The sequence below is a fragment of the Erinaceus europaeus genome, chromosome 10 (assembly GCF_950295315.1).
Source record: "Erinaceus europaeus chromosome 10, mEriEur2.1, whole genome shotgun sequence".
Classification (NCBI taxonomy): Eukaryota; Metazoa; Chordata; class Mammalia; order Eulipotyphla; family Erinaceidae; genus Erinaceus; species Erinaceus europaeus.
In genome coordinates this window covers 16,276,786-16,301,613 of record NC_080171.1, presented here as the reverse complement: position 1 = coordinate 16,301,613, position 24,828 = coordinate 16,276,786, and the positions used below count along the sequence as shown (strand labels likewise).

Genomic DNA, 24,828 nt, shown 5'->3' with positions numbered 1-24,828 from the left:
GCAAAGGGGCCTCAAGACATAAAGCACATGCTCCTCAGTGGGTCTCTGATGTGGCCCTGCAAACCCCCAGCTCCGACTCACTCCTCTCTCAGAGCCTAATCTCTCGCTGGGCTGTCCAGCAGTGTCAGTGTAAGGGCTCCACAGCACATCAACCAGGCCTGCGTTCACCACGAGAGATGAAAACATCACCTCACAAAGCGCTCTGTCTTCCTGGTGCCCATTACTTCTCTATCTAGAATAAACTCCTTCCTTCTGTCATTTTTCCTCTCTAATTCACATTCTCATCAATTTGTTTCTGACACAGTCATTCGGGATCCCCCTTGCTCTCTAATCCTTTTATAGAGGCCGGGCGTTCCCCTTCTAATCCTAACTGACCGTACCTGCCTTTCTTCCCACCAAGCCTGCTGCCACCACCCCTCCATCCCGGGTCCTGCCTGCCGGGGTGCTGGGCCATAGCCATCAGGTGGGGCCGTGTCTGGACAGCTGTCAGACAGCTTCCCAGAGGTTCCCCTGAGGCTCCAGCATGCAGCTTTCTTAGGTTCCTTGGCCACAGTATTTCTAGAAAGCAGACTTCAGGCAGGTCCACTTTCCATGTGGGCAGAAAGTGAGGCGAGGAGAGGGCTCACTTGTCTCTATACCTAACGCCTCCCTCTCATCTGGCAGGAACCTCATGCCGGGTGTCCACACCCCTGACACCCTCCCCAGACAGCAGACAGGATCAGTCTCTAGCCCAGTGGGATGCTTTCAGTTAAAGGGCTGAAGACACTGGAGAAAGGGGGAGGGGAGGAGCTGGGGGTGTGGCCTGGAGCCTTTTTGTAAGACTGTGGTAGCTTGAGGGCTAGGTGGTGGCACACCTGCTATAATGCACAAGGACTTGGGTTCAAGTCCCTGGTCTTCACCTGCAGGGGAAAAGCTTCATGAGTGGTGAAGCAGGGCTACAGGTGTCTCTTTTACTCGCTCCCTCTCTATCTCCCCCCTTTCCTCCCAATTTCTCTCTGTGTCTATTAAAAATAAATTTAAAAATATTTTTAAATATTTATTTGTTGATTCCTTTTTGTTGCCCTTGTTTTATTTTTGTAGTTATTATTGTTTTTACTGATGTTGTCATTGTTGGATAGGAAAGAGAGAAATGGAGAGAGGAGGGGAAGACAGAGGGGGAGAGAGAAAGATAGACACCTGCAGACCTGCTTCACCGCCTGTGAAGTGACTCCCCTGCATGTGGGGAGCCAGGGGCTCAAACCGGGACCCTTAAGCCGGTCCTTGCGCTTTGCGCCGTGTGCGCTTAACCCGTTGTGCTACCGCCCAACTCCCATAAATTATCTTTATGGGAGTTAGCTTGAGCCTCTCATGTATGTCAAGAAAGTGGGGCCACTCTTTCTTCAGGACCAGGAGCCTCAAGACAAGATGTTCAGCTCTTGCTTGGTGAAGCTGCCAGTGGTGACCACCCTTGTTTTATACTGAAGGCCCCTGACAGTGAAGCCCTGGTAACAACAGCAACTGAGAGAGAGTGAGATGGAGAGAGAGGGAGGGAGGGAGGGAGGGAGAGATAGAGAGAGAGAGTGAGAGGGAGAGAGAGAGAGAGAGAGAGGGAGGGAGGGAGAGATGGAGAGAGAGAGTGAGAGGGAGAGAGAGAGAGAGGGAGGGAGGGAGAGATGGAGAGAGTGAAAGGGAGAGATAGAGAGGGAGGGAGGGAGAGATGGAGAGAAGGAGAGAGAGAGATGGAGAGAGAGAGAAAGGAGAGAGTGCAAGCCGTCCATTTGGGCAGCTGTAGCTCAGTGTCAAAGTTCAGAACTTAGTGGCAAACATGAACCCCCACTAGTCCCCTTGGCCAATGCATAGTCATAGTCAGGGTTCAAGGCCAAAACATCCTCCTTGAAGTCACACCACCCATCATTAGGAACCTCCCCCACTGCCTGTCCCTCCACCCACAGACTAGCCAGGTCTCCTTTGTGTCATGTCCCCTGTGGGTCTTGCTGGCCCAGGGTTCAGTCTCTGGTGGGCTCCCAGGGAGGGATACCCAGGCTCAGGTCACCAGACCAGCGCCTCCTGCTGGAGATGCTGGTTCAGCAAGATCGTGATCAGCCTTTGCCTGCTAAGAATGACAGCTGGATCAAATCAGGACTTTTGCTCAAGAAAAAAAACAGCTAAGTGGAGAACGATTCAATACTTAGAAATGTTTTTTTCTTTTTTAAAATTTTAAAATATTTATTTATTTCCCCTTTTGTTGCCCTTGTTTTACTGTTGTTGTAGTTATTATTATTGTTACTGATGTCATTGTTGTTGGATAGGACAGAGAGAAATGGAGAGGCAGAGAGGGGGAGAGAAAGATAGACACCTGCAGGCCTGCTTCACGGCCTATGAAGCGACTCCCCTGCAGGTGGGGAGCCGGGGCTGGAACCGGGATCCTTATGCCGGTCCTTGTGCTTTGCACCACGTGCGCTTAACCTGCTGCGCTACCACCTGACTCCCTCTTTCTTTCTTTCTTTCTTTCTTTCTTTCTTTCTTTCTTTCTTTCTTCCTTCCTTCCTTCCTTCCTTTCTTTCTCTCTCTCTCTTTCTTTCTTTTTCTTTCTCTCTCACTCTCTCTTTTTTTTTTTTTACCAAAACCAAAAGAAGTGAATCTGAAAGAGCAGCCCACAAAATTTAACTCCTGAGGAGGCTGTGGGTAGTAAAAACCTATTTTAGAAAACTTAGAACTTCCCCTGCACATGGGCTGGAACACTAATTGGCATTGTGTCTTATTAAATCTCCAGTAGTTGCCTCACACACCAAGATGCTTTGAATAGCCCTGGGCCCAAGTGCCAGGGACTGTAGCAGCCAGTGAGGCATGTGGCCCTTGGAGCCTATCTTCCCTGGTCACCTGAGCAGGTATGGCAAGGGCCCAAGGCTATGACTTCATGACTTTTGTAGATCCAACAACTTGAGTTTGAAAACAAACAAACAAAAAACTAGTTCATGCTTTTCTAAAGAGATTTTTGCTTTTCAGTCATCAAATAATTCAGGATCCAGGATATTAACAGGTCCTCATACAGGCAGACTTTGGTAAACTGTAGAGGCTAATGTGGATGGTTTTGGAGATCTTTCCACCACAGACCTTGGCTCACTGCTGGGGAGGGAGGCATCAGGTTGCCTCTTGAAGGCTGATTGATTGGTGCCACCCCCAGGTGATGAGTGACATCAACGAGTCCTGCCCCCCCCCCCCACCAAGTCCCTTCAGGCTTCAGAACCTTTTGCTCCAGCTGGTTTCATGTAAATTTATTTCACAAAGTGAAAGATTCTTACTGGTTTTTATTGATTCTTATTGGTTTTGAGGGATGAATGAGCCCTGCCTGGTCTTTGGGGTTGGCTCAAACTGCACAATGGTGTCCACAGATCAGGTTGATTCCAGCCACGGACAATCTGCCAGTCAGGGAGCTCTGTAGAGGCTGGGCCCCGGGAGAGCTCCAGCTGAGCATGCCCCAGCCATTGCATTACCAGCTTCTAGTGGGTCTGGTTCTGGTGACGCCCACACAGACATCACTAATCAACCACAGAGCCTCAAAGACCTTATCAAGTCACCGCCAGTCAATCTGAGTCTCTAACTTAGATATTCCTCACCTGAAGTTTGCTTTAGTGATTGATTCTTGAAAAATAGAAAATGACTCTCCAGGGGCACTTTCCCCCTTTTCCCTGTGTTTTTTTTTTCCCCTTTGTTCCCCTTCTGTGCCATTTTCTCTTAGTCACTAGGACATCTAGGGGACGCATTAGGACTTGAGCTGGTTTGGAGTGGTATTCACTGTACTAAGACCCCCATCAAGAATCCCACAGACATCAGCCACCACATCTCAGTGGGCAGAATTCAGGATGTGGGGTTTCCTTGGCCCAGTGAGGGGGCCAAAGGGGCAGCTGACAGCCCAGGGACCCCAGAGACCACCATTCCTACCAACCCCCACACCTACCCCCCCACCAGCACTTACCAAGTAGCCCTGGGTTCGGGAACCTCCAGGAGTCATTGTACGAAGGATACTGAGGGTGGCTGTAGGGGCTTCCAGAAAACTCACTTCCTGCATGTGGTGGGTGGGGAGAGGAACAGGAAGCAAACATCAAGTTGGGTTCAGAAAATGCCAACGGTATCTGCCTCTTGTGTAAGTTGCAGGCTCTTCTCATAACCCACAAAGGCAGGTCAGTCAACTTTGCCCAATGCATGGCAGTCCCCCCAAGCCTTTTCCCTCTGAGTGGGAGTGAGCACCTGCCTGTCACATGGGCACCATGAAGTGACCACGTATATGCCAGGTCTTCCCTGGCCCATTTCACAGATGAGGAGACTGACGCCCACCCAGGTTCAAGGCCCAGCCTGCTCAGTCTTCAGTCCTGACTGAGATTACTCCAGGCCCCACCCTGTGTGGACTCAGTTCCACTTTCCACTTGTTTCCTGACTGATTCTGAACTAAGAAGCTATAGGTGACCTCTGTGCTGACCTGGCCCTCTGTGCTCTGAATCTAGGGGTGGCAGGGAGGGGAGGAGGGAGCTGGGTGGTGGCACACCTGATAGAACACACACGTTACTATGTGCAAGGATGTAGGTTCAAGCCCTGGTCCCTACCTGTGTGTGGGGGGGATGTTTCATGAGCAGTGGAGCAGATCTGCAAGTGTCTCTCTTTCTCCCTCTTTATCTCCTCCCTTCCCTCAGTTTCTCTGTCTCTATCAAAAAGAGAAAGGAATGAAGAAAGAAAAAACGGAAGAAAGAAAGGGAGGGAGGGAGGGAGGAAGAAGAAAGGAAACGGCTGCCAGGAACTGTAGATTCATCATGCAGGCACTACGCCCATTAAAAACCCTGGTGACAATTAGAAGGAAGGAAGGAAGGGAAGGAGGGAGGGAGGGACGGAGGGAGGGAGGAAAGAAAGAAAGGAAAGGGGGGGGGGAGGGAGAGAGGGACACATCAAAGGGCTGGGGGAAGCCCAGGAAGGTTTGGCCTCCTGAGCACCCTGGAAGGGGCAGGTGCTGGCTGCTTGGTTGTGCTTAGTCAGGAGCCTCAGCTGCACCCAGTGGAGGCCACAGTGGACCCAAGATGGCTCATCCCTGAGCCCAGCACTTCTTGGGTCCTCCTTTCAGACCCCGACAGCCTTTTCCCTGCCACCTGGTCTGGGGCGGTGGGAGAGTTCAGAATCTCCCCTCTCAAAGCTTACTGCCTTGACTCTGCCGCTGTTGGGATGGCTCCCAGGGCTGGGGGCCCCCAGAGGACAGGGTTTGGGTCTGACTCATCTCAGGGACCCAGGTATCTGGCACAGCTTGTGTCAGCAGTTGACAGCTGAGTGTCTGTTAACACAAGGGCTCCCAGGGTGGGGCCCTCCCAGGCAGAGGTGAAGGGAATCGCACCCCCCCCCCCGGAGGCCACTGGCAACTGAGCTGGCCACTGCTCATTCTTCTCAGGGATGCCAAAGGACCTGATGGCAGAGCCCCAGAAGGCCCAACTCAGGTCAGGACCAGGAGCATCTGGTCATTTGCCACAGACGGGGGGGCCCAAGGCCCACAGGGCTGGGTCAGAGGTGGCTGGAACAACAAAGCAGGCCCGAGGGGGCAGTAGCTCCCACCTCCTGGGTCCAGCCAGCTTATTCTCACAGCCACCATGGGCAACCTCCATCAGACATCAGAGCACAGGAAAACACACACACACACACACACACACACACACACACACGCTCTTCCCAGCCCTCTCTGGGGGCCATTCCCAGCCTGACAGGCTGAGTCTTCCAATTCTCTGTTTTTTATGCCTCAGTGGTCAGGGTGTCAGGTTCCTGCATACAGAGGCAGAGCATGGTGACAGTGTGGGCCGCACAGCCGGGCCTCGGCAGATCCATCAGCGCCATAGCGTCTCCTTCTCGGGGCTGGGTGGGGGCAGGAGACACAGCGCCTGGAGAAGGGGACAGCTGCCCTCCCCACGGGGCTCCCTGCTCCCACTGAGTCACCCATCAGAGGCACTTCCTGGCAGGGCCACGCAGGGGCCCAGGGCATCAGGCTGTCTCTGTGTCTCTGACTGGCAGCACAGAGCCCTGCTGGCCAGGCCAGGCCCACCTTCAAGGCATTGCTTCCAGGCCCAAGAGTGCACGGGTTCAAATCCTGGGTCTGCCTCTTCCAGGCTAGGTAACTCAACCTCTCTGTGCCTTGCCCGCCCCCACCCAGTGAAGCAGAGGCAATGAATAGGTCCCACCTCACGCCATCACTGTAAAGACTGAATGAATGATGCACATAATGGAGGCCCAGCAAATGTTGACCATAATGCCAATACCCTGATACTGGTCACAAAGGCCTCCTGAATTTCCTTTGCTTTTCATTTTTATTTCTTACAGTGTATGTGTGCGGGGGGGGGGGGGGGGAGGGGAGAAGGGGAGGAAGAGGAGGAAGAGGAGGAAGAGTGGGGAGAGAAAGTGCTCTCAGAATATCACTTTATCATATTCAGGGCCAGGGATCCAAGCTGGGATCTCACTCATGCAAAGTGTACTGGTAAGCCACCCATCTGCACAACCTCATTTAGCCCTCCCCCAAATCGCTCAAAGCTCAAGAAGGAGGAGCACTGCTAGTTCTGTATATGAGGGAACAGAGCCTCAGGCACGTATGTGAGGAGATTCGCCCAGGTGGCCAGGAGGTGATGCCCAGGCCAGGTAGCCAACTCCTAGCCCGTGCCTCACCCTCACCGCCTTCCACTCTGGGCCTCTGTCTTGTCCCATTTATAAAATGGAAGGTCAGGTACTGGGCAGTGTGCTCCTGGTTGAGGGCACAGGTTGCAGTGCACTGCTTCATGGGTGGTGAAGCAGTGCTACAGGTGTGTGTGTGTGTGTGTGTGTGTGTGTCTTCCCTCCCCCTCTTGATTTCTCTCTGTCTCTGCCCAAATTAACTAGTTAATTTTACAAATAAGGGTGGATCAAGCCAAATGTCTAAAAATCTTTCCTACCTACTAAGCGTGGTTCCATTTCTCTGGGCCCATAGTCTCATCCCAGCTGAGGGGAGAATTCGCTGATACTGGGCTTCTTTGGGCTTCATTTTCCTGCTTTAGTTCACTGTCATCATGCCCAAGGGCACTCACTTTCTCTTCCTCAGACCTCACACAAGAGCTCCCCAGGGAGGGTCAATGTCTTGCCATACTGGGTGCAGGTTTGAGCCCTAGTGGGAGAGGCCATGAAACTAGGAAACTCTCAAGTGTTGTGGTTGGTCTGTCTGTCTACCTATCTAGCCATCCCTCGATCTGAATGAAAAAAACAGCCCCAAAGCAGTGACATTACACATGCATAATTCATAGTTCCACAACTAAAAATAAAAAAAGAAAAAGAAAAAGAAAAAGTGACTCTCGTCCTACCTAGAAAAGGTCTGGAGGAAGCATTAGCTGTGTTTTCCAGGGTGGAGGGACCATGGGATGGCAGGACCTTGTGCAATTTTCCCCCTTCTGCTGACTATCTCATTCATTCAGAGAGCGGTGGGGGGAGGCCCTGGTATAGGAGTTTCCCCAGTGTCACTGTAGCACTCCTCACATGGTGCTGGTACCCAAATATAGGCCACACGCATAACAAGGCAGGTGCCCTACCTGGTGAGCTATCTCTCTGACCTCATGAGTAAGATTCTGCTATGAAGAGGGCAGTTGGCTGGATGGCTCAGATACAAGGAAAGTTCTCGGGTGGGACTGGTCAGAGCATTGCCAAGCCAGTGCCTTCTCTTCACTGACAGTACAGCCCTCCCCAGCCCAGCTCTCCCTCCAGCCCTTGTTCTGGGGAGATGTGAGTACTGAGCTACAGAGAATCTGCACAGGAGAGTTGCTGAGACGCCGTCGTACCCAGCACACTCTGATTTTACAGACGGGGAAGCCAAGGATCAAATCAAGGAAGGCATTTGGCAGAGGCCAGGTGCATGGAGTCCCTGGGGGACCAGGTGGTAGGAGGGCAAGGCTGCTTGGGAAACATGCCCACCTGGACTCCCAGAGCAAAAGAGCAGAGGACAGCAGAAGTCAGGAAGCGTCTCTGAGGGCTTGGCTCTCCTCTCGTATTGACCCCCCTCTCTCTGCCCTCCCCCACCAATGTTAGAGCCAAGAATACTCAGGCTCAGGCTCAAGGGACTTGGCTCCCCACTTTCTACCCCAAGGACTGGCCATCAGTCCCCTCATTCACACCTGGGCCCAAACAACATGGTGGGCCCCAGAATTGATGGGAATAAAGTCAGTGCAAACCTCTGTCCACAACACACATTTATCTTCCATGGACTCTGACAACTGCTATGGTTATCAGAGCTAAGTTCTTTCCACCTCTTCTCCCCACAGCACACAGACAGGAGGGGCGGAGCAGGACAGAAATAGCCCTCCTGCCAGTTGTCAGCACTCACTGGGCTGGGTCAGCAGGGGAAGAGTAGCTCCCTTCCCCCACCTCAGGTGCAATTGCAGGTTTTTAAACACATGCAAATCTATTTTGCAGTGAACACTTGTGCACCCACTAATTCTATCACTGATCTCTCCTTTCTATTTAATTTATTTATTTTTGGATAGAGACAGCCAGAACTCGAAAGGAATGGAGAGGTAAGGAGGGAGACAGAGTGGTCCGGGAGGTGGCGCAGTGGATAAAGCATCGGACTCTCAAGCATGAGGTCCTAAGTTCAATCCCCGGCGGCACATGTTAGACCAGAGTGATGTCTGGCTCTTTCTCTCTCCTCCTATGTTTCTCATTAATAAATAAATCTTAAAAAAAAAAAAAAAGCTGGGAAAAAAAGGAGAGAGACAGACACCTGCAGCCCTGTTTCACCCCTCATGAAGCTTTCCCCCTGCAGGTGGGAACCAGGGGCTTGAACCCAGATCCTTGCTCACTGTAGTGTGTGTGTGTTTAACCAGATGTGCCAGCACCTGGTCCCTTAATCTCTCCGTTTTAAAGATTGATTCTTCATTTTTTAAAATAGAGAGAGAAAGACAAATGCAGAGAGAGTGAAAAAGAACGCCACCTCGACGCGCCCTTCAGTGCAGGGTGGGGGTGAGGCAGGCTATGCTCAAACCTGGGTCACACCCAGGGCGAAGCAGGGCACTATCCAAGTGAGCTATTTCACTGGCTCAACAAATGTCAGTTCATCAGTGACAGAAAGAACCAGAACATCACTCGGGCATGTGCCACAATGGGAATGAAGCTCAAGGCCTTTTGCTTGCAAGTCCAGTGCTCTAACCACGGCACTGTGCTCAGTGACACCACCCCCTCACCACCACTGACCTCTCCTCCTCCCCCCGCACCCCCGCCACCTCTTCTTCCCAGCGCACTGCTCAGTTCTGGTTCATGATGGTGTGGAGGACAGAACCTGGGACCTCAGAGCCTCAAGCATGAGAGTCTTTTTGAATAACTACTGTGCTACTCCCCTGCCCTTGATCTCTTATTATACTCCACTTGGTTATCACATATATATTCATCCCTCTAGCCATTTATTCTCTTTTTTTTACTTGTTTTAAAGTAAATGGCCAACATTAGTCCATTTTCCCCCTCAAGTTCTTTTTTTAAATTTTTTTATTATTTATAAAAAGGAAGCATTGTCCCCTCAAGTTCTATAGCATGCATATCTTTAACCCTAACTTATTATCTGTTTAGAAGTTTTTTATATTTTAATTTAATTTTATTTTTATTAGTGATTTATAAAATTACAAAAGAATCAAGGTTCCCACCACCAGAGTTCTGTGTCCCTATTCCCTCCACTGGAAACTGCAGTGATTCTCCCAAGGTCACGGATATGGATTGACTATTATTTCTATAACTATCTGTATATATATTTCCCATTTTTCCCCTGTGGTCCTGCCTTCTCTTCCGTTTGAATTCACACCTTCATCTATTACTACTTCTGAATGTCTTTCCTTTTATCCTCTTTTCTCTCTCTGGGTCCTGGTGGAGTTGGGTTTCAGAGTCCTCCAGTCATCTTCCCCTAACATTTCTCCCCCTCTGGGAGTATGGACCAAATTCTTTTTGGGGTGCAGAAGGTGAGAGTTCTGGCTTCTGTAAATGCTGGACATTGGTGTTGACATTGGTGTTGACAGGTCGATCCATATCCCCAGCCTGTTTCTATCTCTCCCTTGTGGAGAAGGTTTTTCTTTTGGTGTGAGTTTACACACAACCATACCCATTAATATTTACTTATTTATTCCCTTTTGTTGCCCCTGTTGTTTTACTGTTGTAGTTATTATTGTTGTTATTATTGATGCCGTTGTTGTTGGATAGGACAGACAGAAATGGAGAGAGGAGGGGAAGATGAGAGGGAGAGAAAGATAGACACCTGCAGACCTACTTCACTGCCTGTGAAGCTCCCTACAGGTGGGGAGCCAGGGGCTGGAACTGGGAACCTTACCCCGGTCCTTGCGCTTTGCGCCACGTGCCCTTAACCTGCTGTGCTACCACCCGACTTCCCAAACCCACAAATCTTAAAAGTATCATTGCTGCACTTGGACAAATGTGTTCACTTCCCTAGCCCAAAGCTTTATCAAGATTAAACCAAAATCATCACCAAAGAAAGAAAGTTCCTGAACAGAGCCTTTGACCCTAGTTAACTAGAGCTTGGATTGGGTCACTTCACCGTGAGCTCTGAGCACCAAGATTGACACTGTCACCCCCAAAGGGGCCCCTGGACATGGAGGGCACCTCCTGAGTCACATAGCAGAACAGACAGAAAGAAATCTACGTTCTCCCCACAGATTCAAAAAAGAAAGCGGAGGCCTGAGAAATTTAGGACAAAGGGCCTAGGAGTCAGTTCAGCAGGCCCACAGCATGTCTTACTCTTTTTTTTTTTTTTTTTTTTGCCACCAAGAGTTATTGCTGGGGTTTGGTGACTGCATGATGGATCCACCACTCCCAATAGCCATTCCCCCCTTTTTTATTCCTATTTTCTTTGACAGAATAAAGAGAAATTGAGGGGGGAGGGAAGATAGAGAAGGAAAGAGAAAGATAGACACCTGCAGGCCTGGTTCGCTGCTCATGAAGTAGACCCCTGCCGGTGAGGAGCTGGGGCTCGAACCCGGTCCTTGTCCTGGTGACATGTGTGCCACCTCCTGGCCCCAAATGTCTTACTCCCTATAAAGCCTGGGTTCTATCCCTGGCACCACATGGGAGCACCACAGAACTCATGAATGAGGGAGCAGTGCTTTGGTTTCTCTACATCTCACCCTCAAGAACTATAATATAATGTGACATAATGTACTGTGGTAGCATGTGTGCACATATGTGTAAATAACACACATAACAAAATTGAACTGCAAAGGCAATATCATACAGATGTTATACTCTGGGTTTAACCCCCAGCACCACATTAAGAAAAAGAAGAAGTAGAAAGAAAGAAAGAAAGAAATGTAGGATAAATGGTATGTTTCTTCTAAACATCACTGCCTTCCAAATATAGAAATGTTGGCTATCCAGACCCATGAGGTGACTGGAATGGACTGATTAAAACAAAAAACTTAAAGGCGGGGGCACAAGAAAATGAACTCTGGAGTCCAAGGTCAGGAAAATCATCAGAACGGGAGATGGTTCCAGACTCCCCCTCACTAAGAGCTCAGAGATGGCAAGGAAGTTGAAGTTTCTTAAACTTCTCAGAAATGACAGGGAAACGGGCTCTGTGTAGCTCTTAATTAACCCAAAATGACACCTGCCAGATGATGGGGATTTGCAGCTCACTGGGGGCCGACCCCACCTGCAGATGGCGGGCTCCCACCTCTGCTCAGAGACCTTGGCTGGCTGCAATTAACATACAGAAAGTCTTTCAAAGTGACTTCACAGCCAAGTTCTGTGTCTGAAGGATTCAAACTGGGCTTGGAAAGAAAATCTGTGTGGAAAAGGAGGAGGGAGCAGAGACTGGAGAAGGATCATGGGAATTCTCCAGTTCCAGACTGTGGTTTTGTAGCAGGGGTCAGCAGGGCCCTGGCACACCACTGTCTGAGAGCAGCCACTGCTGCAGCACTCACACAGACAGCAGGCAGTCCTTCAGATAGACAGGTAGGCAGGCAGGTAGATAGACAGACAGGCAGGCAGGTAGATAGATAGGCAGGCAGATAAAGATATCTAGACATATACTAATATGTCTTCAAATACATGTTGTAAGGATTATGTTAAATATCGAAGTATATTGCTATATTATATTCCATATACAGGTGCATATAATACACTAGCACATATGTATACTATGCATAATGTCTAATAATACACATATGTGGGGGCCAAACGGTAGCGCAGCGGGTCAAGCACGCAGGTCACAAAGCACAAGGACCTGTGTAAGGCTCCCAGTTCAAGCCCCCGGCTCCCCACCTGCAGGGGAGTTGCTTCACAAGCGGTGAAGCAGGTCTGCAGGTATCTGTCTTTCTCTCCCCCTCTCTGTCTTCCCCTCCACTCTCCATTTCTCTCTGACCTATCCAATAACAATGACAGCAATAACAATAATAACAACAAGGGCAACAAAATGGAGAAAATAGCCTCCAGGAGCAGTGGATTCATAGTGCAGGCACTGAGTCCCAGCGATAACCCTGGAGGCAATAATAATAATAATAATAATAATACATATATGTATATATCTGGGGGGGTGTGAACACACAAGCAAACATCCTGCATTGTGTATTCAGTGAAAGTGATGGCCTTGATTAAGTCCCTTCTACTCACCAAGCCTCAGTTTTCTCATCTATAAAAGTGTGTTTGGGAGAGAGAGAAGTTTGAATCACAGCATCTAATGCTTATCAGCATTTTTCAGCTATGATCCCCCTTTTCCCATCTCCACAGCACCCCCTGCCCCAGCTTTGCACACATGAACACCCTGTTGCTCCCCAGAGTCAGACTTCCCCGGATGCCTCCGGGGAGGGGAGAAGCAAAAGCTAGCTCCGGAAAGGTCAGCCCTGTCAGCCAGGACGGCCCAGCACACGCAGCATCGATCCATTCCTGGGGAAAAACTCTTCTCCCACCAGCGAGGGCCAGCCCCACAGCTTTCAGAAAAACCGAGAAGAGAAAAACCTAGAGAGAGGGTGAGGGTGAGGGACAGAATGCAGAGTGGGTCTCGCTTCTATTTCTTGTGGAGACTCACGAACTTTGCAGACAGATGGCCACGGGGAGGAAGATTAGAGACCAGGGTCGAGCCCAGGGCTGCTGCTGGCCAGGTGTGAGGCATAGTCTGACTGAGCTGGACCTCTGCTTAGACCTTAATAAAAATATTTTTTAAAAAAGGAGTATTACTTTTTCTCCACTGATTTCTATCAGATGATTTTTTCCTTAAGTGGTGAATTCAACCCTATGCTCTTTGAAAGCTTTTTTTTTTTTTTTTTGTAAATTTTCATTGGAGGATTAACGGTTTACATTTGACAGTAAAATACAATAGTTTGTACATCATAACATTTCCCAGGTTTCCACACAACAATACAACCCCCACTAGGTCCTCCTCTGCCATCATGTTCCAGGAACTGAACCCCCTCCCCCCCACCCCAGAGTCTTTTACTTTGGTGCAATACACCAACTCTAGTCCAAGTTCTACTTAGTGATTTCCTTCTGATCTTGTTCTTCAACTTCTGCAAATGAGTGAGATCATCCCATATTCATCCTTCTCTTTCTGACTTATCTCATTTAACATGATTCCTTCAAGCTCCATCCAAGATGGGAGAAAAAGGTGAAATCACTATTTTTAATAGCTGAATAGTATTCCATCGTGTATCTAGACCACAACTTGCTCAGCCACTCATCTGTTGTTGGATACCTGGGTAGCTTCCAGGTTTTGGCTATTTCAAAGTATGTTGCTATGAACACAAGTACACATAGACCTTTTTTTTTTTTTTTTTTTGGATGGGTATGTTTGGTTCCTTAGGATATATCCCCAGGAGAGGAATTGCAGGGTCATAGGGTAGGTCCACTTCTAGCTTTCTGAGAGTTCTCCAGACTGTTCTCCACAAAGGTTGGACCAATTGACATTCCCACCAGCAGTACAGGAGGGTTCCTTTGTCCCCACAACCTCTCCAGCATTTGTTGCTGCTATCTTTTCTGATGTATGGCATTCTCACAGGAGTGCAGTGGTATTTCATTGTTGTCTTTATCTACAATATGCATGATCCTGGTGGTGGTATAGTGAATAAAGTACTGGACTCTGAAACATGAGGTCCTGAGTTTGATCCCTGCTAACACCTAAACCAGATTGATGTCTGGTTCTCTTTCTCCCTCTCCTATCTCTGTCCATTAATAATATTTTATTTTTATTTTTATTTTTTATTTTAAAAAAGGAAGCACTGACAAAACCATAGGGTAAAATAATATTTTTAAAAGTATTCTATGAGCACTTGGGACTCAGGACCCCTTCCACATATGAAAGGGAGATAAGAAAGTGAACCATGTGGCAGCAACTGGACGGTGTACCATTAAACCCCCAGTAAAGTGGTTTAGGAAAAAAAAAAAAATATATATATATATATATATATATATATATATATATATATATATATATATATAAGGAAAATTCCAATAAGGTCTTTTGTGGATAGACAGATCCTTTCTGCCAGGCTGCCTGAAAAGCTGGACTGACCCCTTATGTCTGATTACTAGCTTCCAGACTCAAAGACCGGCCCCAGCTCCCTCTGGCTCAGAAGCCCTCTAACTGCCCCCTTGCCACCCCAAAGCCTCCAGGGATCCACTTCCCTGTGGCCTAGACCTTGGCCTGTCCCTCAGCGCAGCCGGGAGTCCTCCCCTGAAGAAATGGCCTCCCGGCAGCCAGGCCTGGCTCAGAGGTGGCCTGAGAATGCCACGGCTGACTAATGAGAAGGAGGTGATGGTGTCATACCTTGCTGGGAAGTCACACAGCCAGTCCCGACCCGTGCTGCCTGCCATCAAATTTTAATGCTGCTGCTGACATATTTATAGAACGCCTCACTGACTGTTTGCAAGGAGACCAGACAAGATTTACCTCCACAATTAACGGGACTGAGGTGTGTGGGCCGGGCTTGTACGCTGGGAACTTGGCAGCAAGGAGGCCCCAGGCCCCAGCACACCCCAAGGAACACGCCCAATTCTGCACACTTTTCCTGCCCCCAGCATGCAGGGGGAGCCAGAGATGAATCAGACACGGTTTCTGCCCACGGAGGGCCCCCAGTCTGCGGGAGGGGGCGTTGTGCACATCAGTTACGCTGATCCTGGGTGGCTGGGGACCAGCACAGGGAAGCAGCTACCAGAGGCGGGCTGGACTGGAGGGGGCAGAGGGGACAGCTATTTCTCTATCAGAGTCTAGAATGACGCCAAAGAGGGGTTCTGCGGGGCCATGCAGCTGACTCACAACTCCTGGGTCTTTCTCTCTCTGCCTGGAAATCGCCACCCCCACCCTGCTCTTCATCCTTGCCCCTGCCCCCAGCTGGCCTTAGGGACTTGGCAGCCCCTCCCCTCTCCTTTAGTACCTGTGCCTCCATTTCACCCCAGAGTTGCCCCCTCCCAAGGCTGACGGGAGGGCGGATGCAGACTCCCAGCACCGCACCCTTCCTCATCATGTCAACACATCCCTTCTCTTTAAGTCCTCCCAAGGGGGGAAAAAAAAAAATGCAGTGAGTCAGATAAGCTGTCCTCAAGCCCTGCTGCCCAATTGAATTCTCTGGCAGCTTTAAACTATCCAGATGGTCAAGTCTCTCCCCTTCTTAGTTGAATCTGCATCTCTAGGATAGAGAGCAGGTTATCAGTACTGACCCAAACTTCTGGGGGGTGTTTCTGGTGGGCAGTGAGTTTGAGAACCGGTGGACAGAGTGTAACAGCAGCAACACTGCTGGGAAACAGCATAAATGCAGCGTTCCAGGTCCCACCTCTGGGCTTCTGAACCTGAACCTGCTCTGTAGGAGGGCTCCCAGATATCCTGTTCAGAGAAGTCTCCAAAGCACTGGCCCACGGTCAAGAGTTTCCCAGAATCCTCCAGAGCACCCCGGGACCTAGTTCTCAGGCTCTGTGAAGCAAGGCTCTTAGGGAGCTGATCTATAAGAAGGGGAACAGCAGAGGGGCCTCCTGGTGTGGATGGGATGCAGGGAGAGCCAGGGCAGCAGGCAGATGAGAACACGTTCTGTGAAAGAGGCTGGGGCTCCCTCTCCACGCCAGGCTATTCACGGCTCACAACTGCTAAGGTTGGACCAGGAGACAGAAGCCCTGCAATATTCCCACCGCAGACACACAGGAATATGGTTCTTTCTCAGTCCCTGCCTCAGTGTCTCCAGAAATGTCGTGCATATGTCAACTGTGAAGCTGGTCATGCGGAGGAAGGAGAGTTCATTGTTCTAAAATTCAGTGGACACTTGTACGCGTGCCATCTGTTAGAGGAGGTTTTCAGAAGAATGGATCAGAGGTGAGAGGAGGGGGCCATGCAGGGAGAGGAGAGTGGAGATGCCACCCAAAGGGGACACGTGCAGGGACAGGCAGGGGGACCCACAGGAGTGCTGGCAAGAGCAGCTTGTGTCTACCTCGATGCCAGCACCCACTGGACAGTCAATATGCCATTCACCAGATATCGAACAAGAGCCCACCAGGAGCTCCATAAACAAAACAGGAAAGGACAAGTGCTGACGAGGATGGAGATAAAAACGGGGCTCAGCTACAGTGCTGGCGTGGATGCAAACAGGTACAGCTCCTTTGGAAAACATCTTGGTGAGTTGTTAAACAAATAAAAATGCAATTGCCTTACGATCCAGCAACACCACTTTCTAGGCGTTTATCCAAAGCATATTAAAAAAAAACTCACTCACAGGGACACATGCACCTCTGTGTTCATAGCTGCATTATTCACAAGAGCCAGGGAGTAAACAATTGTCTATAGATGAACAATTGGATAAAGAGGTTACGGCATATATGCTTAATGGGATGCGGCTCTCTGCAGTTTAGCAAAGATGATATTATAGCCGTTGGGACAAAATGGATGGAGATGGAGGTGATTAGACTTAGTGAAGTAACTACTGGGTAGTTTTGCTCATATGTGGAATACAAATAATTGAAACACATGAAACGTGTAAAAGAAAAATATGGCAACCAAATTCTCTCCAAGACTTTGTAAGAGCTGTGGTGATTTGGCAAGTGGGGAGGTCCATAGGGGGCAGGGAGCAGGGGGTGGGGGGGTAACATAGATATGCAGTGGTGGGTTCAGTGTCAAACTATATTCCTTTGCCTGTAATCTTTTCTTTAAAAAATGTTATGTATAATTAATAGTGGGTTACAAGATTGTAATATTTAGGGTGTAGTCCCAGAAACTATTTGTTTATCTTCCTCCCCCTTCTTTCTGCAAATTCATGTATATTAGTTCTCTAGATTCCACATGAGTAAAACTATTAGTAATTGTCTTTCATTTCTTTGCTCATTTTGCTAAGCATAATCATTTCCATCCATGGAATATATATCCAATAACTCCTTTAGCCAATCATCTGATGATGGACATTTAGGCTGTTCCCACTCTTTGGCTATTGTGAATAATGCAGATGTGAACACTGTGGCCCGTGTGTCCCTTCAAATTAGTATTTGTGTATTCACTGGATATATGCCTGGGAGTAGGATTGCTGGATAGTAGGGTATTTCCATTTTTATTTGTTTAAGGACCCTCCACACAGTCTTCCAGAGGGGTTACACCAGTTTGCATTCCCACCAGCAATGTAGCAGAGTCCCCTTTTTTCTCTACAACATTGTCAACATTTGTCATTTTCTGGGTTTTGTTGTTGTTGTTTTATGCAAAACAATCTCCCAAGTGTAAGATGGCATCTCAGTGTAGTTTTAATTTGCATCTCTCTAATGACAAGTGAAGTATAGCATTTCTTCATATGTCTGTGGGCCATGTGCACCTCTTCTTTAGAAAACTGTCTGTTTCATTTTTTGCCACTTTTTTCACTGAGCTAGTTTTTCCTTTTTTTTCTGAGCATTCTTGTATTCTTATAATCTTACAAACCATTATTAAACCACTAATAAAATGTTATTAGATTAAAAAATAAATACCAAGCACTGTTCTAGACACATGGAGGATACAGATGTGAAAAGACAAGAGTCCCTGTCCTCAGAGAGCTCATTAGAGTCCAGTGATACAAGAGAAATCAGTAGAAATAAAGCGTGCAGTGTGTGCTAAAGGGAATACAAAGTGATGGCATTTTACAGAGGCTCTTGGAATGGCTTCACCTCATAAAGAGCCAAAGGAAGCAAGTCAGTCACATGAACGTCTGCGATATGATCACTGCAAGCAGAGGAAATAGCAGTGCAAAGGCTCAGAGACAGTGAGGAGGTGTGTGTGTGTGTGTGTGTGTGTGTGTGTGTGTGTGTGTGTGTGTGTCTGTCTGCCTAGAGGAGAAGGAGAGACCTAGGAAATGAGTCTATGGAGGGACATGGGATTGGAGAGAGCAGGTGAGGAGTTTAGCCTCCACTTTGAGCAAAGGAGGGACAGGCCTAGTGCCAATTTTAACAGACTCACTCTAGCTACTGCACTGAGAACGGATTAGAGGAAGCCAGGGGGACACTGAGGAGACAGGTAAGGAGACAACTGCTGACTTACACACAGAGCAAGTGCCTCTGGCCACCTGGAGCCCAGTGGTGTGGATCTGGGAAAGGACAGGCTGTGCGGCCCTGCCAGCAGATGGTCAGCTATAGGAGCCGGGGGGAAGGACAGCAGCTTGGAGTCTAGTCTTGGCTCTGCCTGACCTTGGGCCAGCCCTTCCCTCTAGCTGAGCCTATAATAAAAGACATAGCCCAAGGTGCCTATGGGCTGGTGTATACATGCAGCAACTCTCGGTGGCCTGAGAAGGGGTGTGGCCATAGAGGTAGACCTGTTCCATCCTGTCCTGTCCTGTCCTGTCCTGTCCTGTCCTGTCCTGTCCTGTCCTGTTTCTCCCCAATTCTCCACTAGGGGGAGCCTGGGCAATTCTTCCTGGAGCAGAAATGAAGTTTGTAGGCATCAATATTGTGGATTTCAGAAATCCACAGCATGGCCTTGCTGGGGTGGAAACAATTGTGTCTTCATAGTGCCTAGAGTCCTATGGCTGGCAGGACTTCTCTCTCCAAGAGACATCCTAAATGTCTATTGAGAGGTCCTCATTTACCTGAAGGCTCCAAGAGTCCCCTGAACAGGCAGAGCATGCAGGGGAGCCATGAAGAGTGAGTAGAGCCTTCACTGTGTAAAGGTGACTAGCTGGCTGGACATGTGACGACCAAGATTCAGCCTCCTCTCTACTCACTCACTCCTGAATCCTATCTTGGGACTTTATCTGCTTGTAGGAAGGAAGAAGCAAAGTCTAGAGAGAGCAAGGGGGAAGGAGGGAAGGGTAGGGCTACTTGAGCAAAACCTTGTGGCCTTGTCTCTCTCTGCTGCAGAAACCAGGGGTGGGGACTGGGTAAGAATGGATAGAGCAGGTCTTCAAAGACAGCCACCCCTGCATCCACCTGTCCCCACTCCTTTCTCCCTCTCTCTCTCTCTCTCTCTCTCTCTCATCGCCAGAGCTTCACTGTCCCAGGCCTTTTTCAGATAGTGAGAGACAGAGAGGGAAAAACACCACAGCACTGAAGCTACCTCCGATGTGGTGGGGCCTGGGCTCGAACCTGGGTCAAGAGCCAGGTGCAGCAGGCCTGGCTTTTACTTCAAGGCACATTTATTTAGTGTCAAGGGTGCATCATGAATAAATGGCCTGCAAAGTGGTGTCATCTTACCTTCCACAGCTGAGGCAGAAGCTAGCTCTCTAGAACCTGCATTTTTTTTTTCTTGTTAAAAAGGGTCTGGAGGGGAGTTGGGCAGTAGTGCAGAGGGTTAAGTGCACATGGCGCAAAGCACAAGGACCGGTGTAAGGATCCAGGTTCAAGCCCCTGGCTCCCCACCTTCAGGGGAGTTGCTTCACAGGCGGTGAAGCAGGTCTGTAGGTGTCTTATCTTTCTCTCCTCCTCTCTGTCTTCCCCTTCTCTCTCCATTTCTCTCTGTCCTATCCAACAACAATGACATCAATAACAACAACAATAAAACAAGGACAAAAAAGGGAATAAATAAATATTTTTAAAATTTTTAAAAAATAAAGAAAGAATAAATATAAAGGATCTGGATGACCAGGGAGATAGTTCAACATTATAGGACTAGACTTGCATACCTGAAGCTCTAGGTTCAATTTCTGGAACCACTATGTATCAGAGCTGAGCCCTTTTCTCTCTCTCTCTCTCTCTCTCTCAAATAAATTTTTAAAAACTACATCATTCTTGTAAAAAGGGAGAGCTCTGAAGCATAGAAGACTGAACCCTATCCTGGCCCTGCCACTTAGGGTCAGGAGAGAGTACATGTGAGCTGAAGCCTCAACTTCCTCCTCTGTGAAATGGGACCACTTCAGCACCAGCGGGGCACGGTCAGTGTGAAGGCCAAGCAAGGTGGGCCATGAAAGGCAAAGTCCGCAGTAGATGTCTGAGATATATCTCCTGCTACAAGGCAGGGCTCCCTCGCAATTGGCCTCCATGAGCCCTCTGCTCATAGCAATACAGAGGCAGGTGAGGTCTAGAGCAGAAGCTGTGATTCGCACCAAGGCTAATCAACAGGGAGGCATGACTGACTGAGGCCCAAGGTGCCCAGCCCTGGCTGGGAGCATCCTACCCGCACGTGGCCTCAGCTTCCTCCAGTTTTCCACTACACTGGAGGAATCTGTACATAGATTTGGACAGATCTGTTCCAGATATGAGGCAGAGCATGCCAGGATATGTTATGTCAGGTCTAGAAGACAGGCAGGACTTGAACTTGCCCTTTGAGAAGGAAGGTACAGGTAGGAGAAAGGGCCCAGAGTCCCTATGGAGCCATCTCACAAGCCAGCCACCTAGAGGTCCCTGTGCCCCAGTGGGTACTGAGATAGGGCACTACCCTTCCAGCCTCACCCTGCCCCGCTGCCCCAGTCCCAAGGCAGGTGGACCCAAGTGATCAAGGCCTCCCCCGCCAGCCCACCTCCAGTCTGCCTGCCTCCAACCGACATGGTGGCAGCCCTACCTGCTCCCCAGGGGAGCCCGCCAGGCCTGATGGCACTGATGGAGGGAGGGAGGCTGCCAAGCTGTCAGTCTGGAAGTGCCCCTCAGAGCCCCTCCTGGCTGGAGCAAGGAGGGTGGGCCGGCGCCTGAGCCTGGCTGTCAGGGCCTTCACAGAGATGAGGCCAGAGAGGCGCTGCCTGACAGCTCGCCCACCGAATTAGGACCATTTGCATGCTAATTTCCAGTGTGCTAACGGGCTGGCAGGCTGGCTGGGGTGTGTGGAGTGTGTGGAGAGACGCTGCCTCCCAGCCCGTGGTGGAACAATGCTTGACTGATCTAGCTGCGTTAACGAGCAAATTATGGTAATTTTGTTATTACAAATGCATAGAAATTTCCAAAGCGGGCAGCCATTCAGGGCAGTGCCTTGCTCCTTCCTGCTCCTAAATACCGAGCCCCCTGTTTGTACACACAGGCCTGGCACCCACCGCAGGGAAGCAGGCTAGCCGGGGCCAGGCTTCTCCTGAGCTCGCTGGGGAGAGGAGGCCAGAATGAGCTGGCCAGGAGCTGGCCGTGGCCTCCCTCCAGCAGCCAAGTCCTGCGCTCCCCTTCCCAAAGACCCCCCCCTCCCCAACCTCACCCTCATGTCCCCTAGGAGTTGCTGCCCAGCCCTGGGGTCTGTCTCACAGTCCCACAAAACTGCCACATTCAAGCTGACAATTTCTTCTGGAAATTCTCCCCATCCATGTGTCCGGGTCCTGAAAGATTCAATCGTGTCTATCTCCATCCTGTGATCTAGGCTCAGCACCCAAGAAGAGTTTTTTTTTGTTTTTTTTTTGGTGGGGGGTGTGACTGATAAATGAATAAGAATGAATGGAGAATGGCCAGGATGAAGGGAAAAGAAGAAGAAAGAAGGGAGGGAGGGGGAAAGACTAAAGAGGAAGAAATGGGGGGGGGCACGGAGGAAGGGAACACTGGAGGGAAAAAGGGAGGGAGGAGAGAGAGGTCAGGACTGATCCCACAAAGGAGAACAATTAAAAAAGACCCCACCTGGCTAGCTCACTGGTAGTGTAATTAATCCAAGACCTCATCAGAGGAGTTTATTTGCCAACTGGCAACCCCTCCTGCTATTCATAATTGTCCGCTGTCAAAGTTACAATTTGTCCTGTTTCTTCTGCTGATTTTCCCTTTGATTAAAAGTATGGTTTTTGGAAATGTGTTCTGGAATGCATCCAGACAGAAACTGTTTCCCAAGAAAGCAAAATGCTGTGTTTCCACCAGCAAAAGGGTTGGGCCCTCCAGTCACCAGGACTGGGTGCAGAGCCCAGCCCCAGCCCCAGCCCCAGCCCCGTGGATGGCCAGTCAAATCACTGGAGGCAGGATGAGTGGGCCACCCGGTGACCCCTTGGCAGTCCTCCTATTTGAGGGCCGGGATTTCAGGTTTGGGCTGTTGTTATTGAAAGGTCAAGAAGCTGCCTCAAATCCATTTAGGAAGTCAGTGGGGGAATGAATCATCAGTCCCAGAGCAAGGTCTCTCTCCGGGTGGCCTAGAGGCTGCTGTACACAGAGGAGCACGGAGCAGAGACCCCACTGCAGGCTGGGGCTTTATCACCTCAGCCAGGGTCGCGGACAGATTTTTCTATTTGTCTGATCCTCTAATTGGGTCACATCTTCCAGAGGGAAACTCAACCTGGGGAAAAAAAAAAAACGAATCATTTCTTTTTGTCTAGCTGCCTGTCTCTGGAGTGGGGAGGCAGTAAGGAGAGGAGCTGGGGGCTTGGCCTGGCCTAAGGGTCCCAAACTAAGGCGACAGTGGACCTGGGGAGGGTTCTTCCTGCAACCCAGGAGGGAAAGATCTGAGCTCCTGGCAATGTTACACAGGCAGGCAGACGGGTGGTTTGGGGGTGGGGAGGAGGTGGTGTGATTGCTCTTGGAGGCAAATCACCCAGGGGCGCCAGACCTGCTTGAGGTCAGGAGATAAAAAGCTTCCTTCTTACTGAACTAAAGATGAGAGCATGGGTGTTGTGTGTGTGTGTGTGTGGTGTGGGGGGGTCTACTAGTCAAGCAGGGACAGCAGGACTACTGCCACAGAAAGACAGCCAGTATTTTTCTGATTTCTTTTTCTTTTCTTTCTTTCTTTCCTTTTTTTTTTTTTTTTTTTTTTTTTACCAGAGCACTGGTCAGCCCTGGCTTAAGGAGGGGGTGGGGTGGGGGTGTTGAATTGAACCTGGGACTCAGGCATGAGAGTCTGTTTGCATAACCATTATGCTATCTACCCTCACCCTTTTCTCATTTCTTTGTGACCTTGAGTAAGTCTTTTCCTTGCCCTCATCCTCCACACTCTTCCAGAGCCCTTGCTTGTTTTTCTTTTCTTTTTATTTACATACAGGGGGCGGGGGGGGGGGCAGGCATCCACAGGGGTATGAAAGAGGACCAGAGCACTGCTTGGCTGTGGAATCAGGTCATGCTGGGGACTGAACCTGCACCCTCTGGGGCCTCAGACACGCAGCTTGGTGCTCTAACAAGCTGAGCCACGCTGCTTCCTGAGGTTGAGCCCAGCCCTGTCCCTGCAGAAGTAGCTGCAGAAGGTACAAGGGTCACCTTCTGTCCCGTGTGAGGCTGTGCTGGAACAGACCCATCTTCATACTGCACAGAGGTATCTGGGCCTAGACTTGTGCTGATCGCCTCCAGCCGGATGGGCACAAAGCTAAACGCAGGGCCTCGGCAGGAGACCCCTAACTCACCGCCCCACTGTGGCTGCCAGCTCCCTGCTCTGTACCTGGCCCTGCACGCCAGAAGGTGGTGGTAGGTGGGGAATGGCTGGTCTCCAGAATCCAATTCCTCTGCAGACATGTTTTCCGGTGTCTCTGCCTGGCTCCTCCCCACCCAAAGCTCTCAGAAAGCGCACATCCACCTTTCTCCAGGGCTCTAGGGATTTGCTTCAACCCAAGACTCCTCACAATACCTCCCTTCAGATCCGGTCAGGTGTCCCTGTGAAAACACTCTCTAGACTCCAGCTCCGCCTTTCCAAGAGTCAGACTCAGCCGAGCCACGTCATCTGGACTCTGCCACCCACTAGTCGTGTGATCTCAAGCAGAACACTCTGCCTGGCCCTCAGTTTTCATCCCTGTGAAATGGAGTCAGTAACCAGGCCCCCTGGAATAGTGGAGACCCAGCGGGAACACGCACAAATGTGGCTGAAATCCTGCAAAACTCTTTCCAGCCGGTAGGTAGGTCCATTCCATGCCACTGTCAAGAGCAAGGCCACAGATCCACCACAGCTGTCAGTCTCCCCACCCACCCCCCATCCAGCAGGACAAGGCCCAGGACACATGTGATCTGGCTCTTCAGACAAAAGGACACCATAACACCATTGTCATTTTGAATCTTCCTTTCCCCTCTCATTTCTCGCCCCTGCCTCTTTTCCACCCCTCCTTCCTTCTTTCTGTCTTTCTTCTATCTCGGCTCTAAGTCTCCCCGAGTCGAGTCTTTTATTTGCGCTTAGCACATAGACTCCTTAGAAAGAAAATTCATTTGTTCAGGGTCACCGCATGGTTTTTCATTAAAAACAAATTACCCGCATTCAGGGAGGACATCTGGGCTTCATGGGTCCCATTAATGACTATATTTCCAGCCTCCCTGGCCCGGTTGGATTCCCCTTGCCTGTCACCCCGCGTTCCCCAGCCCCGGGAGGACAATGAGAATGACAGTCAAGTGAAAGGGAAAACATGAGGGATGAGGGCGAGAGGCGAGTCCCCCGAGAGGAGGAAGAAGGAAAAGTGAAATAAATAAATAAATAAATAAATAAATAAATAAATAAATAACTCAAACAGAGGGTAACCAGGGCATTGTCTCAGTGTCTTCCAGCGCGAAGCCGGAACAAATATTGGAAGAGCAAGTGGGGACATTTGAGTGGAGCTGACACCC

The 24,828-nt window shown here is 49.7% G+C and overlaps 1 protein-coding gene across 1 annotated transcript in view; it reads right to left on the bottom strand.

Moving 5' to 3' along the window:
* Window positions 1–24,828, bottom strand: part of PAX5 (paired box 5) — a 223,791-nt gene that overhangs the window by 7,524 nt on the left and 191,439 nt on the right. The window contains exon 9 of the mRNA XM_060199172.1: window positions 3,956–4,042. Within this exon, the coding sequence (XP_060055155.1) occupies window positions 3,956–4,042 (87 nt within the window). The remainder of the gene's footprint in view (window positions 1–3,955; window positions 4,043–24,828) is intronic.